Below are 26,302 nucleotides of genomic sequence, written 5' to 3'. Positions count from 1 at the left end.
TGGGGGGGCGGCAGGGGAGGGGAGGTTGGCGGCTGCAGGAAATAACTTGGAGGGGGCGCAGGGGGAGCTTGGCGGGCTGCAGCAAGTAGTTCCGCAGGCTGCATGTTTGAGACCCCTGGTGTAAGGCCTCCAAGATGGTATTTTGGTTCAGACCTAAGTCCTGACCTTTCTGGGGGAGGTTCTGAATCCAGGTCTGAATTTCACAAGTGGCTCCTATCTTTATACACATTGGAACCAAAACCCTAGCTCTAAACCCTGCTGAACCTTGAAATGCAGATTTCAGTTTTGCCATTTGAGCCCCTTGGCCATATCCCTATCAAACATGCTGTGGTTTGCAGCAGAGGTAGTATGTGTACAGTAAAGAACACCTGCACCACAGAGCTGTAAGAAACTGGCCAGGCATTATGTATTGAACATGCAGCCAGTCTAGGCTGATCTGATTCTCTTCTATTTCCTGCACACTTCCAGAAGTGACACTGCTCTTGAGGAGATTGAGTATGAATCGAATGCACTTTGTCTTTGAAGGCACGAAGGTGATGGATTTAGTTTACCTCTGAACTGATTCATCCCCTGCTCTCCCTAATTAGGGCTTTGAATGGAGACACCCAGGTATGCCTGAATCATTCTGCGGAGGACTCTGATCAACTACCTGTTTTTCTGCCAAGCATAATGTTAGTGCTGTCACTTGTCAATACATCACAGTGTCTGGAGTATGGCAGTTGCGCTAGGCAATCTGCCCTGTTCTGCTAGATCTCTGGATAGTGCAGCTCCACCTGCTCGTCACTTTCACAATTTAAAATAAACATGAAAGACTGTCTTGCTGCTCAGGGTTGTGGACTCATCAGTGAGAAGAAACATTAACTGCCACTGTGCTCAGGACTTTGTTTGCAGATTTCCTTCTGCACATCACAGACAATGCGTCCAATCACTTCTTTAGCCCTGTATCTTGAATGCAGACCAATCCCAGTCATATCCTTCTATAAGAAACTGGCCAGGCACTAGGTACTGAACATGCAGCCAGTCAAGGCTGATCTGCTCTTCTTCTATTTCCTGCACGCTTCCAGAAGTGACACTGCACAGATCCATGAAACTTTGCTTATTTACAGAAGCTGAGGATTTGGTCTTGATTCGTACCACCACTCCTATTTTCAAGTTCCCATACGTCAAAAGGATCCATAAGCTTTGCTTAAATAACCAGACGTTAGATAAATCTGGTATACAGAGGGAAAAATTCTCCTCTCAGATCTATGTGGCAGCACTCAGCCTGGGTGTGCTGCTCTATGTATGGGCCTGAGCCAAAAAGGTAATGAGCCTCTTCCCATTAACTTTCATGGGTTTTGACCCGGGCTGCACATATCACCGAGAGGCCCGCTTTGAATTTCCTCTCTCCCCGTACTGCAGCCAGCGGTAGATGCGCATGTCAGGAACTCAGCCTCTAGAAGTCCAGCAAATCTGAGAGGAGAATTTTGCCCCACCTCTTCAGAACAAGTGATCACAGATATTCCCCAGGGTTGGCCCTGGTCCCTTATCAGAAAGGAGCCACGTGAGCCTTAGATTGTGCTTCACTTGGTTCTTTCACAAAGATTTACAATGACCTGCCCGACGTGACTGAAAACAAATGCCAGTCTCTGGCCATGCACTCTCCTTCCTTCCAGGTACTAAGAGCAGCACCACTCAAACACACATTGCAGCCAAGCTTCCCATTGCCTCAAGCAAACCAAGGTTGGCCTCTCTGTTTCCACCCTCATATCTAAGCTGTCTGCCCATCTTGAAACACTGTCACAATGACCATGCTGAGGCCATGCTGGAAAACAAACGTGGTGCACTACAAGACACTGACTGGTGCAGGGAACCACATGCTGTTAGAAGACTTCTGGGGCCTGATCCTCAGCTGGCATAAATTAGCATAGTTCAGTTGAAGTTAACAGAACTCTGCTGATTTACACCAGCCAAGGAGCTGGAGGTTCTTTTCCTGATTTTCCCAGGTTGCCCCAGGAGGGGCTGCATCTCTGGACCCCTGCTGGCCTTTTCAAGGTTATTAAAGGGTTTGATAATGATCTTTCCCTACTAGGTAGGTTCACAAACGTCTCAGGCCACAAGAAGCAAGAGCCACTGGCAGCTTATGAACAGCATGTGCTAATCATCACATTATTGACTAGGCATCGCTGAAGCTGGTTATATTTTCCCTAGAGATGCTGTACACTTGCAGTCCTTAAGGAAGGTTACAAATGTAAAGTCTACAGGACAGAGCACAGTGTGAGTGACTCGGTCTCTAGCACTGGTCACCTTGCCCTGAAGCTAACTCAGTTAACTGAAGTTAACTGAAGCTAACTCTCCCCCATGGCATTATAGTAGAATACTTCTCCTCTGTGCAGTGCTTTGCACTTCAAAAGCTCTGTGCAACCACTAACTCATCCTCAGAACACTCCCGTGATGGGGGAAAATATTACTGTCACCACAGCTAAGATGAAAATGTGCAGTGACTTCCTTAAGGCCAGATGACAGTCAGCAGCAGAAAGCTAGAATTCAGGGGGATCTCTATCTCCCAACCTGTGCTCAGTACTTTCCTCCCCCCACTACCACACATGCTACAGGCTAATTAAAGCCAAGCCTTTAAGGTCAATTATCTCCTCAATCACACCTGTACAACCTGATTGTCTTCAGATTCTTCCCCCAGTGACACCTGTCTAGCCCCCTGACCTCCAAGGGTTTTTCTTGCACATGTGGAAAATGGCAAGCAATTCTCTTGATGATACAATCAGGAAGAGAAGCCAGCTCACTTCTCTCTCTTAGCTTTGTCGGCTGCGCAGGGCAAACTGAAGGAAGAAGCAGTAACAACTAAAGTCAGCAGGTATGAATGAAATGCATGGAGAAAGCAGATCTGCTGACCTTTCTTACACAAACAGTTTTAGAGGAGAAGTGAACTTTAAGCAGTGTGAATAATCATTTGAAAATGCATGCACAAAGGTGAACCTTAATACACTTCTGCCTGCTTAAACAATCTGTAACTCCTGCCTGCATCCCTTGTCCCTGCTTTCTCTTCCCTAGGTCAGCCAACGAATAATCAGAAGCAAAGCCAGAAACATTTAAATAGATCATTTTCCTCCCTCTCTGCTTTCTTCCTATGTAGTTTAATTGGATCCTATGTGTTCAGATAGCACCTCTGTGCAATCAGCTCCTCAATCTCTCCTCCTGATCCTTTTTTTTTTTTCCTGCAGTTCAATCACACTTCTCTGCCTGTCTCTCAGATGTGGCTTCCTGTCACCTCACTTATACTTCCTGCCATATCCCTGAAATACTTTCCAGCTAGAATTTCCTCTGGAGCTGCAGTTTGGATGCATTATTTGTTTTTAATTTTCTGACCTAAGCTAGAGTGTAATGTTGCTGGATGCTCTGAAACAGCTTCTCTCTTCCACCTCCTGCAGTGGCTACTTTTCAGAAGCAGTTAGGGGTAAACTCTTTGTATAGTCTGCAAAATCCTTGGGGATGAAAGACTCTGTATCTTGGTAAGATTTATTATTGTTTCTGTACTTAACAGAAAAGAAGGACCTCTCTAAGCTATAATATGACATGAAATCCTGGGCACCTGCTCTTCCCAACTGGAACTTGTTCAACTTCTCATTTAAGAGCTTTCCCCCATTACTTAAAGCAGGAGGATGCAGGCTCTGACCCAGGAGACCTTGGTTATAGGCACATTTCCTGCATTCCCAGAGTGTGGGTTAGGACACTAGGTATGTGTGTGTGATGATGCCACCCCATGGAATGCTCCGTAACTCCTCCTTTTTCATTCTCTCCCTCTCGCCACAGGATGAAATTCAGCTGTCTCCCTGGAGAGATTTTCCCTTAGAGCCCTTGGTCCTGGTAAGTTACGATCTTTCTGTCTAGTGCTGCAGCAGCTCTTCCATTCAAGCTATGGTGTGAGCTCACCACAGCCCCATGTGCCATCAAATTGCAGATCCACACCGCAGTCTGACTGCTTCTCCCTCCCTGCTCAATTAATGCTAAGAAAACACCCAGGGCATTCTCTCTAGCCCACTGGGAGACAGTCCACATCCTGATATCCCCGCTCTGACTTTGCGGACAGAGCATAACCAGTACTCCCAGCAACAATGGGAGCCTCCCCACAAGCCGTCACCCTTTTCCCACTGGGAAAGAATCCTAGGGGCCCTCCAGACTGGCCTGATGAGATAGAGTCTAGCCTCTGCACACAGGGAGGAAGCTGTAAGAATATCCCTTGCAATGCCACTGCTAGCTGATTTCATTGGGCTGTTTCCTTTGGCCAGAACCAGATGAAGTGGGACTTTGTCCTAGTATGTGATAAACACAAGCCTGGCAGCAAGAAGGATGCTAAGAGGAAGAAATTCTTGGCAGAGTTGGAAAAGAAAGGATTTATCATCAAGGTGAGATTAACTAGGGGAGGGCAGGTTCCGGGATACACAGGATCACTGGATGAGCCGGATGATTCAGCCCTTAGTGCTCTGAGCGATTGTGTCACAGAACCTGGACAAGATCCATGAGATCATCCAGTGCAGGATTGTTCCTTACAGCATATTCTCCTGTACGGTGGCCAGTCTAGGTGTCAGAGACCCAAGCACTGGGGCGTCCACTGCTTCCCTTGGGGAGATGTTTCTGCAGATGGAACTCGTTGTGAATGTTGAGCCCACTGTACGTTTTTCCCCTTTTATTTTCATCCCATTGCTCTTGGCTTAGCTGGTCCTGGGCTGTCCATGTAACCTTCACAGAGCATATGCCAGTTCCCAATGTTATAATGCAGCTGTGAGGTAGCGCACGCAGAGGGATTTGGGGGAGTTGGCTCTGTGAGCTCAGGGGAAATAGCCGGCATGAAAGACTCACAAAAGCTTTCCCTCCCCTCTTGCCCTCGGGCCAGCCTGCTCATGGTTCCTCCCCCCCACCCCCTTTTTTTAAGAAATCAGATGAAAGCCCATCCTGTTATCACAGTCCAAGATCCTGACTGTTTGTGTCATGAAACGTAATCAGCCTGTTCGGAGCAGCAGGTGCAGATGTTAGGCACCACCTAAACGATTTCCAGACAGATGTTGTGCAACTTCTGTTCGCGTGGGAAGCCAGGGAGGGCTGAGAAGCAGGTGGAGGCTTTGCGCTCAGGCCGAGGGTGGCGGAGGTGAGCTGGGGCTGGGAGCAGTTCCCCTGTGCCCCCCGGGTTACCTGCTGCGGCGCGGGCGGCCCTCCTTGCGCCCCGCCACCCCAGCTCACCTCTGCCTCCCTGGGCCTGAGCGGGAAGCTGCTGCTTGCTTCTCAGCCCTTCCGAACTTCCCGCGCAAACTGCTGATTCGTGGGAAACCAGGGGGCGCAGAAGCGAAGCGGAGCGGAGGTGAGCTGGGGCGGGGCGGGGAGCTGCTGGTGGGTGCTCTGCACCCACCAAATTTTCCCCATGGGTGCTCCAGCCCTGGAGCACCCACAGAGTCTGCGCCTAAGGTGCCACTTTTGGCCGGTTATTAAATTTAGAAGCCCTTTTAGAACCAGATGTCCCATGAGGGACAACCGGTTCTAAAAGGGCTTCTAAATTTAACAACCGGTTCTAGCGAACCAGTGCAAACCAGCTCCAGCTCACCACTGGGTTTATAGACAGAAGGCCAGAGCTTCATCTAATGTAAGTCACCACAGTTCAGCTGTAATCAACAGAGTTGCATTGACTTACACAAGCTGAGGATCTAGCCTGTAGTCAGGCAGTTCCAGGGTTTCTCACCATCCAGACCATGGCACACTACTAGATGTCTTCTCCTAGGAATGACAATTCAGGGTTTCTTCTCCACTGCTTTAAGGTGTTTGGGTGCTCATTCCCATCAAACGTACATGGGGCTTGGTTCTCTACACAAAGCAAGCCCTTGCTTTTGTGCTCTTTAGTGCATGAGCCCATTCTCCACCTCCTCCATACCAGGAGGGCTAGTCCATTCCAGGAGCAGCAATGGTTGAGGGCAGAAGGAAGGTTGTAAAGAATAATAGTTGTAAAGAATTCTGTACCTGGTTTTCTCAGCCGCTTGAAGCCTCCCTGCTCATTCAAGACTGAGCTTTTCCTCCAGTGAATTCTAATGCTGCCCTGGAGGGACCACCTTCTCCAGGAATGAGGGCAATCCAGCCTCCTTGATCAATCCAGCCTCCTTCAGTCCTGGGCTTTCCCCCTGCCTCCAAACCTTTTTCACCAGTGGACCCTCTGACCCTGTTCTGGATGAACCTCTCTTTCCTGGCGTGAGAAGGATTACTGGTGAGGTGTGTTTATATGTGAGGTCAGACTAGATGATTTAGTCAGCCCTACTGGCCTTAAAATCTATTTGTCCAAGCGACAGATCTCTTCCTCCCCTCAGAGGCAACATCAACCCTTTCCTGGCTGTATTACTTCCTTGTCTGGCCCTATCAAGATACCTTGTCCCTTTGTCTACACCAGCGGCTGTCAAACTGTGGACTTTCTGGGGCCCAGGGCTGAAGCCGAAGTCCGGGGCCAAGCTGAAGCCCGAAGTCCACTGTCTGAGGCTGAAGCCCTCAGGCTCAGGCTTCAGTCTCCCCTCCTGGGGTCATGTGGTAGTTTTTGTTGTTAGAAGGGGATTGTGGTGCAATGAAGTTTGAGAGCCCCTTAAAAGGCTACAGCTGTGTTACTGTAGCACTTCGGTGCAGACACACTATAGCGATGGGAGGCGTCTCCCATCACACTAGTTAATCCAGCTCCCCGAGAGACTGTAGCTAGGTCGATGGAAGAATTCTTCCCTTGACCTGGTGTTGTCTACACTGGGGTTAGGTTGGTATAACCACGTCCCTCAGGAGGGGTAGTTTTTTCACACCCCTGAAAGACACAGCAATGCTGATGTAACTTTTCCGTGTAGCCCAGGCCTAAGGAATTACTGGTGATGAGAACGGGGCAGGAACGCTCCGGGAAGGAGAGAGAGGGTGTTGAAGAGGGGCTGGAAGGTGCAGAGTGCAAGCAGTTCTAGCTGATGAGGAAGAGGGAACCTTCTTGCCCAGGGGAAGGGAAATGTGGTAGGAGGAGAGCAGCCAATCGCGGGAGGGAAAGAGGAACCAAGTCGGGGAGAAGAGTTAATGGAGCAGAATGACAGAGCCCTGAAGAGGATGAGACTTTCTGCACCGTTCTCTGGACGTGGCTGCTCTGCTGCCTCTTGGTTCTCCGCTTTGCAGTGGTTTGTCCTGTGGCTGAGTGTTCTCTAGAGCTCCTGTTGGCAGAGCCGCTCTTCGCCAACGTTCCAGTCCCATTTCATACCTCCCAGGGCTGGCTTCGTCGGCATGTCTCTCTAATCTCCCTACTCTCTGATCCTACACCCAGAAAATCGAGGACAAGAAACTCTTCTATGGGGTCCATGCCCCAAGTGAAATCTTCCAAAAATACCAATTTCTGCTGAGGAACCCAGACGGTGGGGTGCAGAATCACCACACACAGGAGAATGTGCCCACCACCACCAGGTGAGCGTATCCTTGATCTCAAAGACATCAGGGTGCAGGATTCTTCACGCTAATGCCCGTGATGGATCATGCACCCTAGGGTAAGACACGCCTGTTAGCGGGATCACAGGCCCCCTTCCCCTGGTTCCCCATGGGAATTGCTTTGCTGTGCTTGGTATCCTTACTAGAAAACCATGTAAAATCAGAGAGTGATGCTGAGCTCCTGTCCTTGCGCATCTTGCCCCTCTGGCCTGGTCTCCACCAATTCCCCACAACTGAATCTTCTCCCCATTCCCTCTTCCTGCCCTGCTCCTTGCTCCCCTACTTGTCCAGATTTCTTAACCCATTCCTTAATCTCTGGATCCTGGGTGTAGCTTTTATCTCCCATGGCCGTGGTAATCCCGGGCCATTATTCTGGCCCATGCTCACCCTTCAGTGTTTAATTCTTCCTAATCCCTGATTATTTGGGGTTTCAGGATACGTATCGTCAACTTTATCCTGCAGAACACGGAAATTTCTTGTGAGGGTAAGGAAACATTTCCTCCCTTCTAGCTCGCTCTTGCCGTTCCCATGTGCACAGTCACAAATCCACATTCCAAGCAGAGGTGGATTTACAATGAAACACACAGTGCCCTGGCACGGGGGGCCCCCCCAACTACAGGGGGTCCCAGGGCCGGGCAGACAAGCACCATCCAGCACTCCCTGCGGGGGGGACCGCTGTGGGGGAGAGCAGGGAGGGAGCTGTGCTGGAGGCACGGTGTGTGGTGCACTTTCCTAGCCGGTGAGCCGGGCTCCTGCTGCAGGCTGGCGCTGGCGGCCCCCCATGCCACAGCAGACGGCCAGGTGAGGGGCCGGCTGGGGGCATGTTGTAGGGGAGGCGGGCGGGCGCGCTCCCCTGGTGGGGAGGCCGCCCGTGCCTGCCCTGGTCCGCTGGATGCCGGGCAGTGCAGGTGCAGTCCCTGGTGTGCACCGCTGCTGGCGGCCCCTGGAAAAAGGCCAGGGGAAGGGAGCGGCAGGCCAGGGGGTCTCATGTGCTGCTGCCTCCACAGCTCCCTTTGGCAGTGAACAGGAGCAGCGGCAGGGCAGCAACCCAGGTAAAGTAACCCAGCGGCCGCGACTGGGACCTCCCGAGTCCCGCCCCCCACCCTCCCCATGCGCTGTCATACCCCCCCCACACACACACTGTACCCTGACTCCTGCACCCCTCGCACCAAACAGAAGCTGCCCCAGCTAAACGCTCCACACCCCAACCCTCTGCCCCAGCCCTGAGCCCCCTTCCATACCCTAACTGCTGGCCAGACCTTGCACCCCAACCCCCAGCTCGCTCCTGCCCCTAACTCTCTCCCAGACCCCAACCCTGAGCCTCCTCCCACATCCTAACTTTTAATTTTTTTTTTTTTAATAAAGTGCTCTTATCTAAAGGACTTTACAATAGCTAGTTAACAATACAAACAATATTTGGAAAGATCATTAAGTGGTCTGCCGAGACCCTTAGCAATTTTCAAGTGCTCTGTGGGGAGGGGAAAAAAAAGTTAGACTACAAAAACACTAAATGTACCTCCCTTTATTTTCATTTACTTCCTATTACTTATTATATAGGAGGAGAATGAAAAACGGGGATGAGGGAGATCGGAGAGAATGTTCTTTTTCTTGACTGGGTCCCATGGGGGGCCCCCAAAAATGAAACTGAGCACAGGGCCCCACTAACTCTAAATCCACCACTGATCCCAAGTGCCACTCACACGAGCACCTGCATTCCTAGCCTTGCACATGGGCACAGCCTCGTGCATACCTCAGCGTGGCAGGCACTGTACAGAAACCGCGGGAGACTTGTGGGTGCACCAGGACCAGCACCTCTGCTGAGGTTGCCAGCAGTGTCGCTCTGTGCGCTGACTGTTGGGGGATTTTCTACGTGCTGTCTGTCTGCAATGGGGAGAGTCTGCCTGTTGCCAATTCCTTTTCAACACCGAAGCAGAGCTCTGAACTCCAGTTCTGTTCAGGTGTCGCCTACAGCCTTTTCTCTTAAGGGGGGTTTTACATAGGATCAGCCTGGGTTCTACTGGGTGCCACGGGGGAATTGTGCCTGCCTGTCATTGCTAACTTTCGTGCTCTTGCTTTGCTGCTAGAGACGCTCCAAAAGCTGATAAAGGCGAACGTCTTTGAGGCAGCATTCCCGCTGCATGAGGTGAGGAATCTGAGGGTGCCTGGTGCTGAGAGCGTATGTGTGCGCAGGAGACAATGTGTGTGGACTGCAGATGCAGGAGAGGAAGTGGGTTAGTAGGGGAGGAGTGACTGGGAAGACAGAGGAATAGGTCATGGCCCTATACATCCTTTGGGTGAGGATGTGGTGGTATGTGTCTGGAAAAAGCCCTAATTAACATCTTCATAGGAGTGTGTGTGTGGGGGGGGGGGAGGTTGGCAGGTTGCATATATCTCTGTCTGTGCCTGATCTGAATGCTGTTTTTTCCAGAAAGGAGACCTGAGAATATTACTGAAGAGGAATTGGGCCCAATGGAGAAAGATACTGAAGAAACAGCCAATTGAGGCTATCAGGTAACCCATGACAAGGGTATGCACAATGGGACAGCACACGGCCACCGTGTAAAATACCCATTCAGAATAACTTCACTGCATGTTTCAGAGTAGCAGCCATGGTTAGTCTGTATTTGCAAAAAGAAAAGGAGGACTTGTGGCACCTTAGAGACTAACACATTTATTTGAGCATAAGCTTTCGTGAGCTCCACGTGACTCTGAGCATCCAACTCCGTGTGGGGGAGTTCTACTTAGTCCTCCATATGACTCCAAGTTCAAACTGGAGCTGGACAAACTTGTTTGCCTAACTCTGAACCTGCTTGACTGCTGTGGGTTTAGGAGCATAGGATTGTTAAACTAGATCAAACTCGTGGTCCGTCTAGTCTAGTATCCTGTCTCTGACAGCCGCCAGCACCAGCTGCATCAGGGGAAGATGCAGCAATTTTGCAGTAGGTAATTATGGGATAACCTTTCCCCAGGGAATGAGCCTTTTAACCCTCCACACCCTTCCCCTAGACAGAGGTTGGCTCATACCATGAACAAAGGGTGGCTATATCCCTCTCAAAATCCCTGGAGTTTTTAATCCTTACAATTTGTAACTCTGCATATTCTCATCATCCATAGAAATGTCCAGCCCTTTTTTGAATCCTGCTAAGCTCCTGACCTCAGTTGTATCGGGCAATGTGTGTCTCATGCTAACTCTGCATTGTTTAAAAAAGCATTTTCTTTAACCATGTTTTAAGTTACCATATTGCACTTTGAGTAGCCCCTTATTCTTGTATTGTGAGAGCAATTCCTGACCTACCTTCTTTAGGCCATTCAAGTGTACACAATAATGATTCTCATTTTATTTGTCTCCTTGCTAAAATAAAGAATTCCAGTCTTTTTAGCTTCTTCAGCAGAGGTTATTTTTCCCCCATGCCCCTATATCATTCTCCCTGACCATCTCTGAACCCCCCTGAATCTGCTCTCTCTCTGGAGATGGGGTGCCCAGTACTGAACACAGCGCTCCAGATGGAGCTGCATCATTAGCTTTATATATAGGCATTCTCAGGTTTGTTTACTCTGGCTACAGCTGCACCTCACACAGCTCTTCATTGAGCTGTCCACGGTGATGCCTGGATCTCTTTCCTGTGTTGTTACAGACTTATTGAGAACCCATGAATGAGCAGCTGAAATCAGTCCCTCCAGCGTGCCAATACTGTATTTAATCATCTGCCATCAGCTTGCTCATTCATTTCGCTTGGTTACATCCTCTGACTTTCCCCACGTTCTTCTCTGGCCCTAACTAACCTGAGTGTTCAGCACTGTGTTCACAGGAGACATTTGCCACCTCACTGTTCACCCCTTCTCTCCCAGATCATTAACACCTATATCCTCAAGACAGGGGTGGGTCATGCAGTGACCTAAGGAGAAGCCAGAGGATGGGGCTGACAGATATTTGGAGGCAGCATCCCCCATCCTGAGGTCCTGGGAGAAACTCGCAAGGGATTCTGAGTGGGGAGAACACTGCCTAAGGGCATTTGGCTGACCTTGGATATTGTCACTGCAAATTTGGGGCTAGATGGGATCTTTGAGTGGTTTCAGCACCTGCCTTGTCTTTCAGGAGTTATTTTGGGGAGAAGGTGGCCCTGTATTTTGCCTGGCTAGGCTGGTACACCCGCATCCTATTCCCAGCTGCTGTGCTGGGCCTGCTTGTCTTCCTGTATGGGAGCTTTCATTTTGATTCCAGTCAGGTCAGGTAAGAGCATCGAGGGGACACTGTGTGTGCATTTCATGTCTTGTGTCCAAATGTATGCATGAATGTGTGAATGCGGGTGATCACATCTATGCATGGCATCCAATTCTGGGGCCTGATCCTATGAGTTCTCTTTCTATGGAACTACCTCTGACTTCTACGGGAACTCTGCATGGGCTTGCAGGGCCATTGACTTCCAGCGACAGCTTACGTTCTACAGTTACATGACTCCTGTGGACCTTATTGGGATGTGCACTGGCACATCCCAGTGCCCAGTTTGTACCTTGTAAGGAATGGCATGTCTGCTTTGGAGAATGGAGACGTATTGCAGGCAGGGGGCAATAGATTGTCAAGTGTGTCCAGACTGCTAGCTACACCCCTGCATCTGGGTGTGACCAGCGGAGTGTGTATGAATATGCACCTGCGAGGAAGCTTACCAAGGAGGAGACCTCACCTGGCACCACCAGGGCACTAATATCCAGTAGCTGCAGTGTAGAGTTTTATTCCATCCATTAGCGGTGAGTACCTGCTCTGCCTCTCCCTTGGCTGTTGACTGAGTGTGATGGTTGGAATGAGCACACGGCTGATGGGCTAGCAAAGCAATCCTCATGCTCCTTACTTTCTTTCCTGCTCCAGCAAAGAGATCTGTGAAGCCAACACCACCATCATGTGCCCACTCTGCGACCAGAAGTGCCCGTTCTGGCAACTGTCGGATACTTGCACCTATGCCAAGGTAAATCAATGCTCTCCAGAGAAACCTTCCATTTCTCCTCTGGGCCCTTGTTTCCAATAGCGGCTGTACCTATGCTGCCTCACGATACCCCCAGCAGCACGCGGCCAGTATGTATCCCCCCCCCAGGAAACGAGTCAGCTGCTGAAGGTGGCCGCAGGGAGATCTTGCACGTAAGACAGCAGAGAATTCTGTCCAGCTCCGTTGTCCTGCCCGTGGGGTGGAAGCGTCCCAGGCTTTGGGTTGAGTCTTAAGAACTCCTGGTTTCTCCTCTTCTGCCTCCCACGATGTCCTGAGGGCCATGGAGCAATGCCCTCCCATGTGGGACTGGACATAGTGCCGCTGCCACAGTCCCCACAGCTCTCTGGTGCCTCCTGCATTCTCTCCAGCCAGACTCCTCCCCTGTGCTCCGTGTTCCTTTGTAATCCCTTCTTTCTCGTCTCTCCTTTTCCAGGTCACTCACCTGTTTGACAACGAGGGGACGATTCTCTTTGCAGTGCTCATGGCTCTCTGGGGTAGGTTTCTATCTCTCCGTGTGTAGCACGAGGCTTTGAAGCGGGAATGGCTGCCAGCTGTAGCCTGATGTGGGACTGGTGACAAACTGGGTTCCCACGCTGTTTATTCAGAACCTGCCAACATCCTCTCTGCCTGGCAGAGAAGTGTAACTTTACCAGGGGAAGGAGTGGGGTTGGGCAGCGTGTGAAGGGGAAGGGATAGGCACTGGTGAAGTTGCGTGCGTTTGGGGATGGGTTTTGTACTCTGTAACTTTAGACCACTGGTTCAAATCCAGCTCTGGACATTCCCCTTGGGAGTCTGGTCAGAGGCCTGTGTGAAATGAGTTTGATGGCCCATCTGTCTATGGGTTTTCTCTGTACCCACCATAGTAGCATCTGTGTATCTAATCTGGTTCCATTTCAGCTCTGAGGTTACCAACATATGCATTCCAAAAGCATTGCCACAGCTAGCACTAACTGGTATCCTCAAGGTCTGACTTGGCTGTGGACACTGGAGAGGTGGAAGCTGCCCTAAGTCAGAGCAGTCCCTGGGGCTACTCCAAGCTATGCAGGGGCCCTCTTGGCCTCCAGAGCAGCCCAGAATTCCAGTATAAAACTACTCCTGTATCTCCATTCCTTCTCTCTCTCCTGCAAAGAACAGCACAGCATCTGGCCCATAATGTTTTGCAAGCAGCTTGTGCAGCAGAGAGACGAGAAACCTGCCCCAGAACAGAGGTGAGGGGTAAACCACGCAGATGGATGAGAGTCTGTCAACACTGGCTAGAAAATATACTATAGACTGGCCACCATGTCCTGGAAGTGCATTCAGACCCAGCTTTGATCCTTCTCCTGGATTGACCCCAGGGCTCCAGGCTGTTTCCCTCCATGTTGGAGAACCTGGATGCTTAGCAGCACCTCTCCTACCTGGCCTGCAGGAAAGGCGTGTGCTCCTGTGACTGCTTCATTAAGTCAATGTCTCCATGGGGCAGAGGAGTTTCTGCTGCTCTGACCACACTGTTCTGTGGTTTCACCAACAGCTACCGTGTTCCTGGAGCTGTGGAAGAGGAAAAGGGCTGAGGTGGTCAGTGACTGGGAACTGTACCGGTGGGATGAAGATGAGGTGAGACTAAGTCTCTCCTCTGCACTGTCTTACTCCTTTATAGACTTAAAGGCCAGAAAGGACCATCATGATCATCTAGTCCGATCTCCTGCACATCGCAGCCACAGAACCTCACCCACCCACTCCTGTCATAGACCCCTAACCTCTGGCTGGGTTACTGACATCCTCAAATCATGGTTTAAAGACTTCCAGTTACAGAGAATCCACCATTTACACTAGTTTAAACCTGCAAGTGATCCATGCCCCATACTGCAGAGGAAGGTGAAAACCCCCCTACAGTCTCTGCCAATCTGACCTTGGGGAAAATTCTTTCCTGGTCCCGTATATGGTGATCAGTTAAACCCTGAGTATGTGGGCAAGACCCACCAGTCAGACACCTGGGAAAGAATTCCCTGTAGTAACTCAGAGCCCTCTCCATCTAGTGTCCCATCAACAACCATTGGAGATGTTTGCTGCTAGCAGTCGCAGATTGACTACATGCCATTGTAATCAATCTCATCATACCATACCCTCCATAAACTTATCAAGCTCAGTCTTGAAGCCAGTTAGGTATTTTGCCCCCACTGCTTCCCTTGGGAGGCTGCTCCTGAGCTTCACTCCTCTGATGGTAGAAACCTTTGTCTAATTTCAAGCTTAAACTTGTTGATGGCCAGTTTACCTCCATTTGTTTGTGTCCACTGTGACAGGTTAGATCCCCTTGGGATGCCACCTGATGTACTGGGGTTTCACTGAGGCCCTCCTCCTGCACACACAGAGGTAGGGCCACACCCCGCTGCAGACACAGACTGAAGTCAGCTCTGTATGAGAGGATTCATCCAGTGTTCATGTGCACATCTCTTTTGGGGAATAAACCCAAAATAATACTGTCTTGAGCTGTATAGAAAGAGCTTCACAGTGCAAACTTGTAAAAATTCACCCTCTCCCGCAATGTAAAGAGAGAGATGCACAACTTCTTTTCTCCCCAGTTAGGAATTGCACAAACTGGGTTTTAATAATAAACAAAACAAATTTATTAACTATAAAAGGCAGACTTTAAGTGAATATAAGAGATAACAAAGTAGATTACTGAGCAAATAAAACAAAATATGCAAGCTAAGCTTAATACGCTCAAGAAACAGGTTACAAAATGTAATTTCTTATCCTAAATGTTATGTTAGGCAGGCTGCAAAGTTTCTGTAGCTTAGAGTTCCAGACTGGACCCCTGTCTCTGTCTGGTCTCCCCCCTTGCCTTCCCTTCAGGTGTCTTTCGCAGTCTTTCTTCTTGGACAGGCAGACAATGGAGTAAAGTCCCATTTGCCGTCCTCAGCACCTGTAAATAAGATTTACATAAGGTGTTTCCCAAACTTGACCCATTCCCCCTCTCCTCTTAGTGCAAAATTACAAGAAGTCCAAGATAATGTTTAAGTGTCAGGTGACAGGACCACCTGACCTAGTAGTGTCACAGCTACAGGAAGGAGAGATTAGTATCTTCCTAGTCTTGTTGTTTCTTCCTAATGGCCCATCAAGTCTGGCCTATTGTCTGGTGGGTGTCTCCCAAATGCACACCCAGTTGTAATTGTTACAGTCCATATTCCTAACTTTAGATATAGAGCTGATGCGTGCACTCAAATTGGAGAATCACATTCAGTAAATCAGAACCTTTCCAATGATCTCTCACATGATCCATCTTGCATAAAACATCTTAGTTATGCCATATTCATATCATAACAATAGTTCTGTGAAGAATATGGGGTATAACGTCACATTCACGTTGACACTTTAACTTAAATAACTCCTCTCCTTCCCTGGTACTTACCCCTCTGATGTGTTTATAGAGAGCAATCCTACCTCCCCTCAACCTTCTTTTGGTTAGACTAAACAAGTCAAGCTCTTTGAGTCTCCTCTCATAAGGTGGGTTTTCCATTCCTCGGATCATGCTAGTAGCCCTTCTCTGCATCTGTTCCAGTTTGAATTCATCTTTCTTAAACATGGGAGACCAGACCTGCACACAGTAAACTTCACTCCCTCCCTGTGCCATTGTCTCTCTCTTGCCAGTAGGCAGGCGAATGCTGGGCTGTGTACAGGCATATGGAAAATTTGTTCCAACTGCTGCTAGTAAAGGCAATGCTGGGAGGACACTCACCACTGCGATCCCAGCTGGTACTGCAGAGGGGGATCCTCACGCTGCAGGAGTCTGAACTGGGATTATTGAGGCACTGCTGTAGGAGAGGTGCCCCCAGATCTTCCTACCTTTATTAGGAAAGGAGTGCAGGGCCCCTGAAGTCCTTTCCCTGAAAGAGTTTTAGATGTAGGCTATGCATTAGTGCACAGCACAGGAACTACTGTCACTCCTGTTTATAAAGACTGGGGTCAATCAGATCAGTCTGCAACATGCCTGTATGCATGATATAACCCACAGCCATTTCTAGGAATGTCCAATCCAGGCCAAGTTATGGAGACCCTGTGCTAGCCAGTCTGGGAGATTTCAGGCTTTGACATGCAGGCTACATGAAGAAACTACCTTAGGATCTGCTATAATTCCTGTTCCTCTTCTGCCCTGCCAGCACATGTCATGTTCATCGCATGCTTCCATCTCATTGACATATGCGAGGCACTACACTGCCCATGGCTTGCTTTTCCCTAGTGTATGGCTCTGATGCATATTCTTTTTCCCCCCATCCCCAGGAGGAGCTGGCCTTGCAGCTGATCAATAACCCAGAGCATACCCTCAAGGAGTACCGGCACTCTTATATCCGTAGCACTATCCTGCTTTTCTTAGTCCTGCTTATGGTACGTGCTATTGGCTCAGACACCTCCACAGGTTTGAGGATTTTGACAGCATTGAGCTAAAGACGTGTGTGGTTGTGAAGTGAATGACACAGAAAAGCGTTTGAAGGGGGACAGGACATGGAATAGCTTCAGGGGCTGGGGATGGGCTGCAGAGCCTTTTAGCTCTAAGATGCCGAGTGGCTTCTGGCCCAGGGTGGTGGAGATTTCAAGTCCTCGCCGTTGTATGGCTGCTTGGCGGCCTGTGTAGTGATCTCAGTTTGGTTCCTAAAACCTGCCCCCCGATGAGTCTGCATTAACTGGCCCAGTCTCTGAGCGGGCAGGGATTGAGTGGGCCTGCAGACCGTGCGTTCCTAGCCCGCTACTAGAGAGGAGTGAAGCCCATCTGCAGGGCAGTCACTCTGTGGAAAACGTAAACTGCGGCTGCATGTCCTTTGCCTGGTCTTTGGATAGACAGGTGGGGGGTCGTGTTCAGTCTGCAGGGCTGTCACTTGGGCACTAAACTCACACAGGGATGGCAGGGAGGCCGCCATTTGCACGGAAAAGGCCAGTTTGTTTCCTGTGAGCTCACTGGCACGTGGCAGCTGCCTGCCATTCTGCCATGCTGCTGCAGAGAGAGAGTCCCAGCACCCATCCCTTCCTACATGCTGTGCTACAGGGGAAATGGTGTAGGGAAAACCTATCCAAACTGTACACCTGGGGCAGGGGGTCAGCGGGGGCAGAAACAGGATGGGTGACTATTACTCTACTCATGATGGGGCGGGGGGGGCGCAGAGTCCACAATGGGAGTGCCAGCAACGTCGGACCATACATGCACACACTTGCTCCTCCACCGCTGGTCAATGTCCTCTGTATTTAACCATTTCGCTCCTCCCAGAAACTGTGCCGGGCAGAGGCATTCCACCCTGCAGGCTGGGTGCAGGCACTAAGGGCCTGGATCTTGACCTGCAGCTGTTAAGCGCACAGAACCCATCCTCTAGCTGCATTTAAGTCTGTCGTCCCCCTCGTCCCCATGCACCCAGTTTGCTCAGTTTCCCCATCCACCTTCATTACCTGCCTCCCCTGCTCCTCCCATCTCTAATCGCCGCAAGAGCTCTGACGACATGCTGCCCTTCCAGATCACCATGCTCATTGGCATTGCCCACGCTCTCGTCATCTACCGGGTGGTGGCGACTGTCCTCTTCACCCAAAGCAACTTCGAGTTCATCCAAGAATGGGCCAGCACCATGGCGGTGATGACGGGGGCCGTGCTGCATTACATCACCATCATTGTCATGACCAAGGTACGGAGCGCTGCGTGGTGGGAGCCCTCCTCATTCTCCCACAATCAAACACCCTGCCCGTCCCTTCTCCCCTTTCACCCTCCCTCTCCTGTGTTGCAGGTGAACAGGCATGTGGCGCTCTTTCTCTGTGACCTGGGTAAGGCAAAGTGCAGCTGTATTCACCCTGCATCTAGCATCCTCCAGCGCAGCTGGCTGGATTCATCCGGAACATTGTTGGTGGAGCTCTAAAAGGGGCCTAGTCTTTCCATTGATATCAATGGGCTTTTTCGCTCTGGCCCTCGCAGCTACTTGTACAGAATATCTTGAAATATACTAACGCCACCTAGCTCCTGGACAGCTGAGGTTCTCAACCGTTTTCTTTCTGAGGGCCCCCCCCCAACATGCTATAAAAACTCCATGGCCCACCTGTGCCGCAATAGCTGGTTTTCTACATATAAAAGCCAGGGCCAACGTTAGGGGGTTGCAAGCAGGGCAATTGCCTGGGGCCCCCTGCCCCAGGGTCCCCCATGAAGCTACATTGCTCAGGCTTCACCTTTAGCCCTGGGTGGTGGGGCTCAGGGACCTGAGCTTCAGCTCCAAGTGGTGGGGCTTTGGCTTTCTGCCCTCAGCCCCAGCGAGTCGAATGCTGGCCCTGCTTGACCCCTGAAACCTGTTGGAGGCCCTCTAGGGGGTCCTGGACCCCTGGTTGAGAACCACTGCTGGTTCACCACTCAAAAAGAAGGGAATTGCTGCTGCCACCTCCTCTGTCCCCTAGGCAAATGAAATAAGCCCTGGCTAGAGCTCTAATGAGCACAACAGGCCGGGAGTAATTCCAGGGTCAAGGGTATTCCATTGGGAGGCCACTAGCCTCAGATAGCTAAGTAGAGGGACTCTCTTCTCCAGCCCCAATTCTGATCTCAGCTGCTACCAAGCCTCATGTAAAGAGAGGTGAGTCTGGCAGAGAGCCAGCGCCCAGCCGGGCAGGGCTTCACAGAGTCAAGTTAGCATGTCAGATTGCACCCCGACGTTAACAGGAAGCCAGGGCAGCTGCTGGAGAGCTGGTGAAATCGGTGCCTATCCTGCCCAGCTCTAGTGTGAGTGTAGCCCCCGGCACAGCTGATTGCCGTAATGGAAGCCACAAGTACATGGACCACTGTGTCAAAGTCCTGGGATTGCTGAGGCTCACTAGAACTGGGGCTACAAATCCAGGGGGATCAGGTTCAGGTCCAGGGGATTCTGGGTCACTAAAAGGCCAAGTGCTTTGGAATGAAAGCACGACGGGCTGAAGGTGCCTGTCCAAGAGGTTGGATGGGGGGTGGGGGGGCTCCTGCTGCTGTGACTAACCCAGCCACCTGCACTCCCGTTTCCAGAGACTCCGAGGACGTTCTCAGAACGTGAGAACATCTTCACTGTGAAAATATTCACCTTCCAGTTCTTCACCTACTTCTCCTCGCTGATCTACATCGCTTTCTTCCTGGGAAGGTGAGCCCTGGCCAGGTCCCCAGCTGGGGTCACTCGGCACAGAAGGAGCTGTACCTGTTCACCCCGGGTGGAAGTCTGCATTAGTACTGTAACACACATCCAGGGCCAATCACCCTAGGGAGGCCCATAAACCCAGTCAGGTTTGCCTGGTGCTTCTAACCATTGGTTGCAGGGGGAGGGGATTGGCTGCTCTGGTGGCAGGGATAAAGAAGGCTGGTGCTGCTAGTGAGTGAGAGAGGGCTCCTGCAGCCTGACTTCCTGGATGTTGATTCTGTGGGTGAAATCTTGGCCCCCTGGAGGTCACTGGGAATTTTGCCATTGATTTCAATGGAGCCAGGATTTCACCCTTGTTTTTTGGGCTGGGGGGTGTAGTTCTCCACCTCTCCTGGCTCGTCTTTCTCTCGGTTTCTGTCTGTCCCTCTCTTGCTGGGTTGGTGCGCTCGACTCCACCTGTTTGTCTTCCACCCCCTCTCTCTTTCTTTCAGTCTCTGTACCTGTCTCTCTCTCTCTCTCCCCTTTGGTGCCTGGGTCTCTGTCCCAGGGGAGTCATTACCCTCCCTGCTTACAGAGGCAGGTGCTAGGAGCACCAGCGTCAGGCCTATTTAACTCTGCACTCTCCTGGTCAGGATTAATGGCCATCCTGGGAACTACGTGCGCATAGCTGGCAAGTGGAGGCTGGAGGAGGTGAGTAAATTGTCCATAGTGCTCTAATGCCCTCTCTGCCCCTTCCCCACCCACATCCCTGGCACTGTCTCTGTTAAAACCATTGCTTCCTTCTACCCAGTACAACCCTTCCAATCACTCCAGGTTCTTCCTGGCCCATGTATCTAGCACCCAGCCCTTTGTCCCAAAGCCAGCCCATCTGGTCTGCACAGTATAACTCTCTTCTCTTTGCAGTGCCACCCCAGTGGCTGCATCACTGATCTCTTTATCCAGATGGCCATCATAATGACCCTCAAGCAGACCCTGAGTAACTTGGTGGAGTACCTCACCCCGTAAGTCAGCACACCCTAGGCATTCAGGCCAGTAGGATGCGCTCACATGTCTGAATTGTATGTTTCTGCTTGCGGAAGCACTCTGCTCTGATTACAAACTTTAACTGGATTCCCCCAGGCAGTATCTGGGGAAAGCGAGTGTGAGGCCAGTTGCTGAGAGAAGTTCAGTCAGCAAATTCTCTTCATGAGAATGAAATCTCTCTCTGGAGAAAGAAGTTGTAGTCTCTGAAGTAGATCCAGTCAGGGGACAGGAACAATACCATGTGCCAGTGTGCCTAATCACAGAGCCAGAAAAATGCATTCAGAATACAGAACAGTGGACAGGAAGGTCCATACGCAGAGTTCAGCTCAGACCTCGTCACAAAAACAATTTGAGAAAAGAACAAATAAATCAAATAGGGCTTTGCACCTGGACAAATCAGACAGAAAAAGGGCTGAACTCACTGAATAAATTATTCCCCATGAACAGCTTGGCCTAGCTCTTACTGGCACCTTGACCCGACACTAAATACTCACTCCATTTTTCTTTTAAAGCTAATTTTCTTTGACATTTGGAATGGCCCTCCAAGCTATTTAGTATGTTTGCCACTTCCTGAATTTTTAGGCCCCAACTTTACTTGTCTTGGGGAGCAGTTACACCAAAATAGCCCTGTTGCTTTTAGTGAGATTAGTCTCATGAGTATGTGCTCATCAATGTCAGAACGGGATTCACAGTCAGGCCATAGGTAAACTACAGCTATTGGGTCATCTTATAGACGGAAACTGCCTTCTGCTATCAGTAAGAATTCCCTCAATCACACCAGCGGAAAGTGTTTGAGAGAGAGGAAAGAGGAGAGTGCGTGTGTGTGTGAGACCTTACCACAGAACCAACCCACTGCTCAAGTCTCCATGTCGGTGTTCCAGAGGTGTTACCGTTGGCCCAGTGCATGGAGCTGCTCTGGTAGCCCCCACACTTGGCTCTTTAGCATATATCCCTCATCCCTCTGCCCTTGTGTTACTGTCCCTGCAGCTGGCTAAAATTAAGGTTCCTAAAGTCGCTTGCCAACTCAAAGAACAAAGACAAAGTTCACATGGAGAAAGGACCCCAGGACTCCTGCAAGGAGCAGTGGCTCAAGAACTACCAACTCAGCGAGGTCAATGTCTTCAGTTTGTTCGACGAGTTCTTGGAAATGAGTATGTGGTGCTCTGGGGTCACTAGTGGGCAGCAGGGAATGCCTGGTTCTCAGGTGCTGTGTTCTGGCCACATGCCTGCCCATTCCCATTGCCTCTTCTCTTGGGGTCAGTTTTACTCCAGGGGCAGCAGGTTTTAGCTGCTTGCTCACCCAGGTTTCCTTGCACCCAGTACACAAAGGGTGTTCTGAATGCCCTCCAAGCTGGGCATGACTATGCTTCCTGCTTCAGGGGTCCAGTTCCTGATGTTGGGGTTAAGGGGGTGTCATACTCTTGCAGCTAGCTGGACTGGGGCTCCTGTGAGAGAAACTGGCCACCCCTGTGACAGAACAGTAATACCAAACGCCCATTCACATCCTTGGGAGTGGGGGCAGGTCCTAGGTCTCCACTTGTGGAATGCAGTCAGGCTTGGTGACTCTGCATTTACCATTGAGGGGAAGGTACAAGGGAACCAGCCCTGCAGCTCACCCAGTCTGTAGCCCATTCCTGTGCTAAGACTGCAGAGCCCAGGGAGAAATGGGCACAGACTAGGCAGATTCACCCACACATGTGCTAGGGGTCACTTGCACACATCTTGCCCCAAGCAAGATCTGGCAGGTAACTGTGCGGCTTGGGAAGGATTTGTGCCTCAGGGACGGCCAATTCCTTTCCTGCCCTTGCTTCTGGTAGCATTTGGGTACTGGCTCTTGATTGCTAGCTACTACTCTCCCCTTTCCTCCCCCCATCCCTGTTCAGCTGAGCAGCCTGCACTTTGGGGAATGGGGGCAGAGTCAAGGTCTCACCCCTCTGGGATCACTCCTGCATGGATGGCATTGGAGAAATTAGAACTGGGCATGCAGCTCCTGATTTCTCCCCCCCTCCCCCCCGCCCTTCTATGGCTACAGCCATGAAGTGAGCAGATCACAGGGAGGGCTAGAGGGAGAGTCTGACTCATCCTCTCACGTTGCCAAGCCAACATCTGGCTCTGAGGCATCGCGCATACAGTAAGTACTGGGACCTGTGGTCTAGCTGGATGTCCCCACAGCTCCCTCACGGGACCTGTGCTTTGTCCTGTTCTCAGTGATCCAGTACAGCTTCACCACCATCTTTGTGGCTGCCTTCCCCCTCGCCCCGCTAATGGCCTTCTTCAATAACCTCTTTGAGATCCGGCTGGATGCCATCAAGATGGTGCAGCTGCAGAGGCGCATAGTGCCTAGGAAAGCCAAAGACATCGGTGAGCAGGGGCCAAGGGGAGGGGCTCTCCATGAAGAGATAGGCCCAATAAAGAAGACACTATGGGGGGGGGGAGGGCTAATCCTACCCCAAGACTTAACAATGGCACCAACTACTGCAACCGACTCTTTCCCTAAGCCACGGTGCCAGAACGTTGTCTGCTCCCGTTTCTGCTGTTCCAGGGGACAGTTAGAGATAGAGGGTGCGTTTGAAGAGCTGGGGGGAGAGGGGGAAAGGGGCAGGACTGGAACAGCAGAGGGGCTGTAAGTCAGGACTGAGGCGCATTGGTAGAGGCATGGGTAGAATCTAGATACGCTTTGCTTTGGCCAAGAATGCATTGCTAGTTCCTCACATTCATATGCAGCCTGTCCGCCCACATCAGTGGGCGGATACAGTACTGGATAAGGCTCATCATTGTTGCGCTCTTGCTGATGCACAGCTGCTGTGCTGGGCCACCATGCTGTGCCCCACTGAACACAACTCCAGAGATCAGCCTGGTCAAGCCCAATCCTCCTCCCATTCGTGGCAATGGCAAAGCTCGCAGAGCAGTGTCCTGGGCACTAGCACAGCTGTCGGCGTGCCTAGCTGAGCATGTGTCTGACTTCTATTCTCTTGCAGGCATCTGGCTGCAGGTTCTGGAGGCCATTGGTATTTTGGCCGTCATCGGCAACGGCCTGGTGATCGCCATCACCTCAGACTTCATCCCCATGCAGGTCTACAAATACACCTACAGCCCGTGCAAGCTGCAGAACCGCACTGATATCAAGTAAGTGTCATCCCACAACTGCCACAGCGTTTCCAGAACCGCAGCCACCTTGCTCGCTTTCTGTGTCTGAGTGAGCCTGTCCCTGCTGCGTGGGGAAAGCCATCTCTCCCAGCACCACTGGGCGGCAAAGCCCTGCCAGGTCAGCGGGAGCTCTGCTGCTACCCTATGTTCCCCCTCGCTCCTTGTGGCTCTTGGGATGGTCCCCACGAGTTCTTGGAGCTGCAGCTGCTCCCAGGGTTGAGAGTTCCCTGTAGGATGTGAGGCTGCATGGTTGTCTTCCCAGCAGTCCTTGCTCTAAGACGCACAGTAGGCTATTGGGAAGCCTGCAGAGGGATAAAGAACAGCCAGATTTGGCACAGGTGAGGTAGTGACCTCTAGAGGGATGAGCAAGAACGGCAGCCAAAGTTATTTTCCACTACCATTTGCACAGGGCAGAGCAGATCTGTTGACAAGTTGGTATCTGCTTTGTACACAAACAATGCAAACACCTGCTAATTGTGCTCAGATGACTACCAAAAAGATACCCATTCACTGGCTGCTGGTCGTTTTGGCTATTCAAACTAATTAATGCCTACTTTTGAAATAGACACTAAAGTAATCCACACAGAAATCCATAGGGAAGCTCTTACATTTTGTGGTAAAATAAAAAAAAGAACAAACAGCTGTTAACTGTGGCTGTTAGCACTGCAAGAGTGCACTTGGTCGTTTTTTTTTCACACTGGGCCACCCAGTTCCTACAATGTGATCCAATTCTCTACATGTGGAGTCAATAATTGATTGTTTTAATTGTGTGGTTTGGTCAAGCACTAAAAGAGTGGATTAGTCCCAGTCTGGAACAGTCTCTCAGCCCCTCTCTAAGAAGCACCCTCTCTCTCCCCTTCCACTCCTCCCCCCACTACAGAAAGGATGTGGACGAATTGGAAAGAGTCCAGCAGGGGGCAACAAAAATGATTAGGGGGCTGGGGCACATGACTTACGAGGAGAGGCTGAGGGAACTGGTCTTATTTAGTCAGCAGTAGAGAAGGGGAGGGGGCGGGGATTTGATAGCAGCCTTCAACTACCTGAAGGGAAGTTCCAAAGAGGATGGAGCTAGGCTGTTCTCAGTGGTGGCAGTTGACAGAACAAGGAGCAATGGTCTCAAGTTGCAGTGGGGGAGGTCTAGGTTGGATATTAGGAAACACTATGTCGCTAGGAGGGTGGTGAAGCATTGGAATGGGTTACCTAGGGAGGTGGTGGAATCTCAATCCTTAGAGGTCTTTAAAGCCCGGCTTGACAAAGCCCTGGCTGGGATGCTTTAGTTGGGGTTGGTCCTGCTTTGAGCAGGGGGTTGGACTAGATGACCTCCTGAGGTCTCTTCCAACCCTAATATTCTGTGATTCTAAATCCCACCCCCTTACATTGCACTGCTCCAAAAATCCATCCCCTCTCCCTTTTCACCAACAGTCTCTCCTCCTTGTGCATTCCATGCCTTGTCTTGTCTCTGAGTTGGATCCTGCACAAGGTAGTGTGTCCTCCATTCCCTTGACTTCACTGGGAACTCAGGGTGCTGGGCAACATCCAGAATCAGCCCTTTACATTACTCTCTGGGATGGGGAATGTTTCTTGAGCTATGGGCCCATTCATGCCAGGGCCTGAGCACGTCCTGGGAGTTAATAAGAGCCCTCGGCCCTCATGGGAGTTGAAGGTGCTCAGCACTTTGCAGAGACAGTTCTTATGCTTAGGAAACACTGTGTATTTTATGATTTTTAATAAGCAGCTCTGAGGCCTTGTTCCTGCACCATCAAAGTCAGTGGGGCTTTTGCCATTAATTTCAATAAGAGCAGGATCAGGACTTAGATTCCCACCCTGAAAAGAACTGCCTGAAAGCGAGCTAAAGATGCACATCTCTTCTAATCCTCACCTGGGTATCCTTGCCTGGACGACCCCATTGGGGCACTATTAAGCCACTGTCTAGTGCCATGTTTTCTCCCTATGCAGCTGTTTGACAGGTTACATCAACAACAGCCTCTCGGTGTTCCGTGTCCAGGACTTTGAGTGGCAGATGAAGCTGCCCGAAAAGCTTCCAGATTTTATGAGGAGTGAGATCACAGAATGCAGGTAAAAGAGGACAATAGCATGGATCCATCATCCAGTCACACGTCCATAGGTGCTGGAACTAGGGGTGCTGGAGGTGCTGCTGCACCCCCTGGCTTGAAGTGGTTTCCATTATATACATGGTGTACAGTTTGGGTCAATGACTCTCAGCACCCCCACTATACAAATTGTTCCAGCACCCTTGTACACAACCTCACAATAATACCCTCCCACCCATCCCCAACAAATATTGCAAATATAGTCTATAAAAAATATCTTGAATGTTTTAAGGTAATATTGGCATGCCTCCCTTCGTCTTTCGCTCTCCCAGTAAGTGTGGAAGCTGAGATCCATAGCTGGTGTAAATCAGTTTGGATCCCCTGAAATCAATGGATCTATGCTCCTTTATGCCAGCTGGGGATCTGTGAGTGGACAACGGGAGGGTCAGCTGGAGGAAGCCCTATTGCCTCAGTCGTATATACCTGAACTGAACAAGGCTGCCCTGGGGCCAAGCAGGAAAGGGAGTAAATGAACCAG

General features: G+C 50.6%; 1 protein-coding gene across 9 annotated transcripts in view; it reads left to right on the top strand.

The window, feature by feature from the left end:
- ANO9 (anoctamin 9) overlaps positions 1-26,302 on the top strand; it is a 52,604-nt gene that overhangs the window by 6,000 nt on the left and 20,302 nt on the right. For 5 of the 9 annotated variants that reach the window (XM_043517898.1, XM_038404897.2, XM_038404892.2 and 2 more), the window contains exons 2-22: positions 3,808-3,861; positions 4,284-4,400; positions 7,310-7,446; positions 7,902-7,951; positions 8,475-8,519; positions 9,552-9,610; positions 9,896-9,978; positions 11,564-11,698; positions 12,332-12,428; positions 12,880-12,940; positions 13,957-14,039; positions 16,704-16,808; positions 17,924-18,088; positions 18,188-18,224; positions 19,438-19,549; positions 20,176-20,233; positions 20,447-20,544; positions 21,554-21,717; positions 22,775-22,927; positions 23,545-23,692; positions 25,670-25,789. In XM_043517898.1, coding sequence (XP_043373833.1) covers positions 3,808-3,861; positions 4,284-4,400; positions 7,310-7,446; positions 7,902-7,951; positions 8,475-8,519; positions 9,552-9,610; positions 9,896-9,978; positions 11,564-11,698; positions 12,332-12,428; positions 12,880-12,940; positions 13,957-14,039; positions 16,704-16,808; positions 17,924-18,088; positions 18,188-18,224; positions 19,438-19,549; positions 20,176-20,233; positions 20,447-20,544; positions 21,554-21,717; positions 22,775-22,927; positions 23,545-23,692; positions 25,670-25,789 — 2,081 coding nt within the window. The other 4 variants (XM_043517900.1, XM_043517902.1, XM_043517899.1 and 1 more) reach the window with 4 other exon arrangements.

Source organism: Dermochelys coriacea, chromosome 6, assembly GCF_009764565.3.
Source record: "Dermochelys coriacea isolate rDerCor1 chromosome 6, rDerCor1.pri.v4, whole genome shotgun sequence".
In the NCBI taxonomy this organism is placed as follows: Eukaryota; Metazoa; Chordata; order Testudines; family Dermochelyidae; genus Dermochelys; species Dermochelys coriacea.
This window is presented reverse-complemented; position numbering and strand designations above follow the sequence as displayed.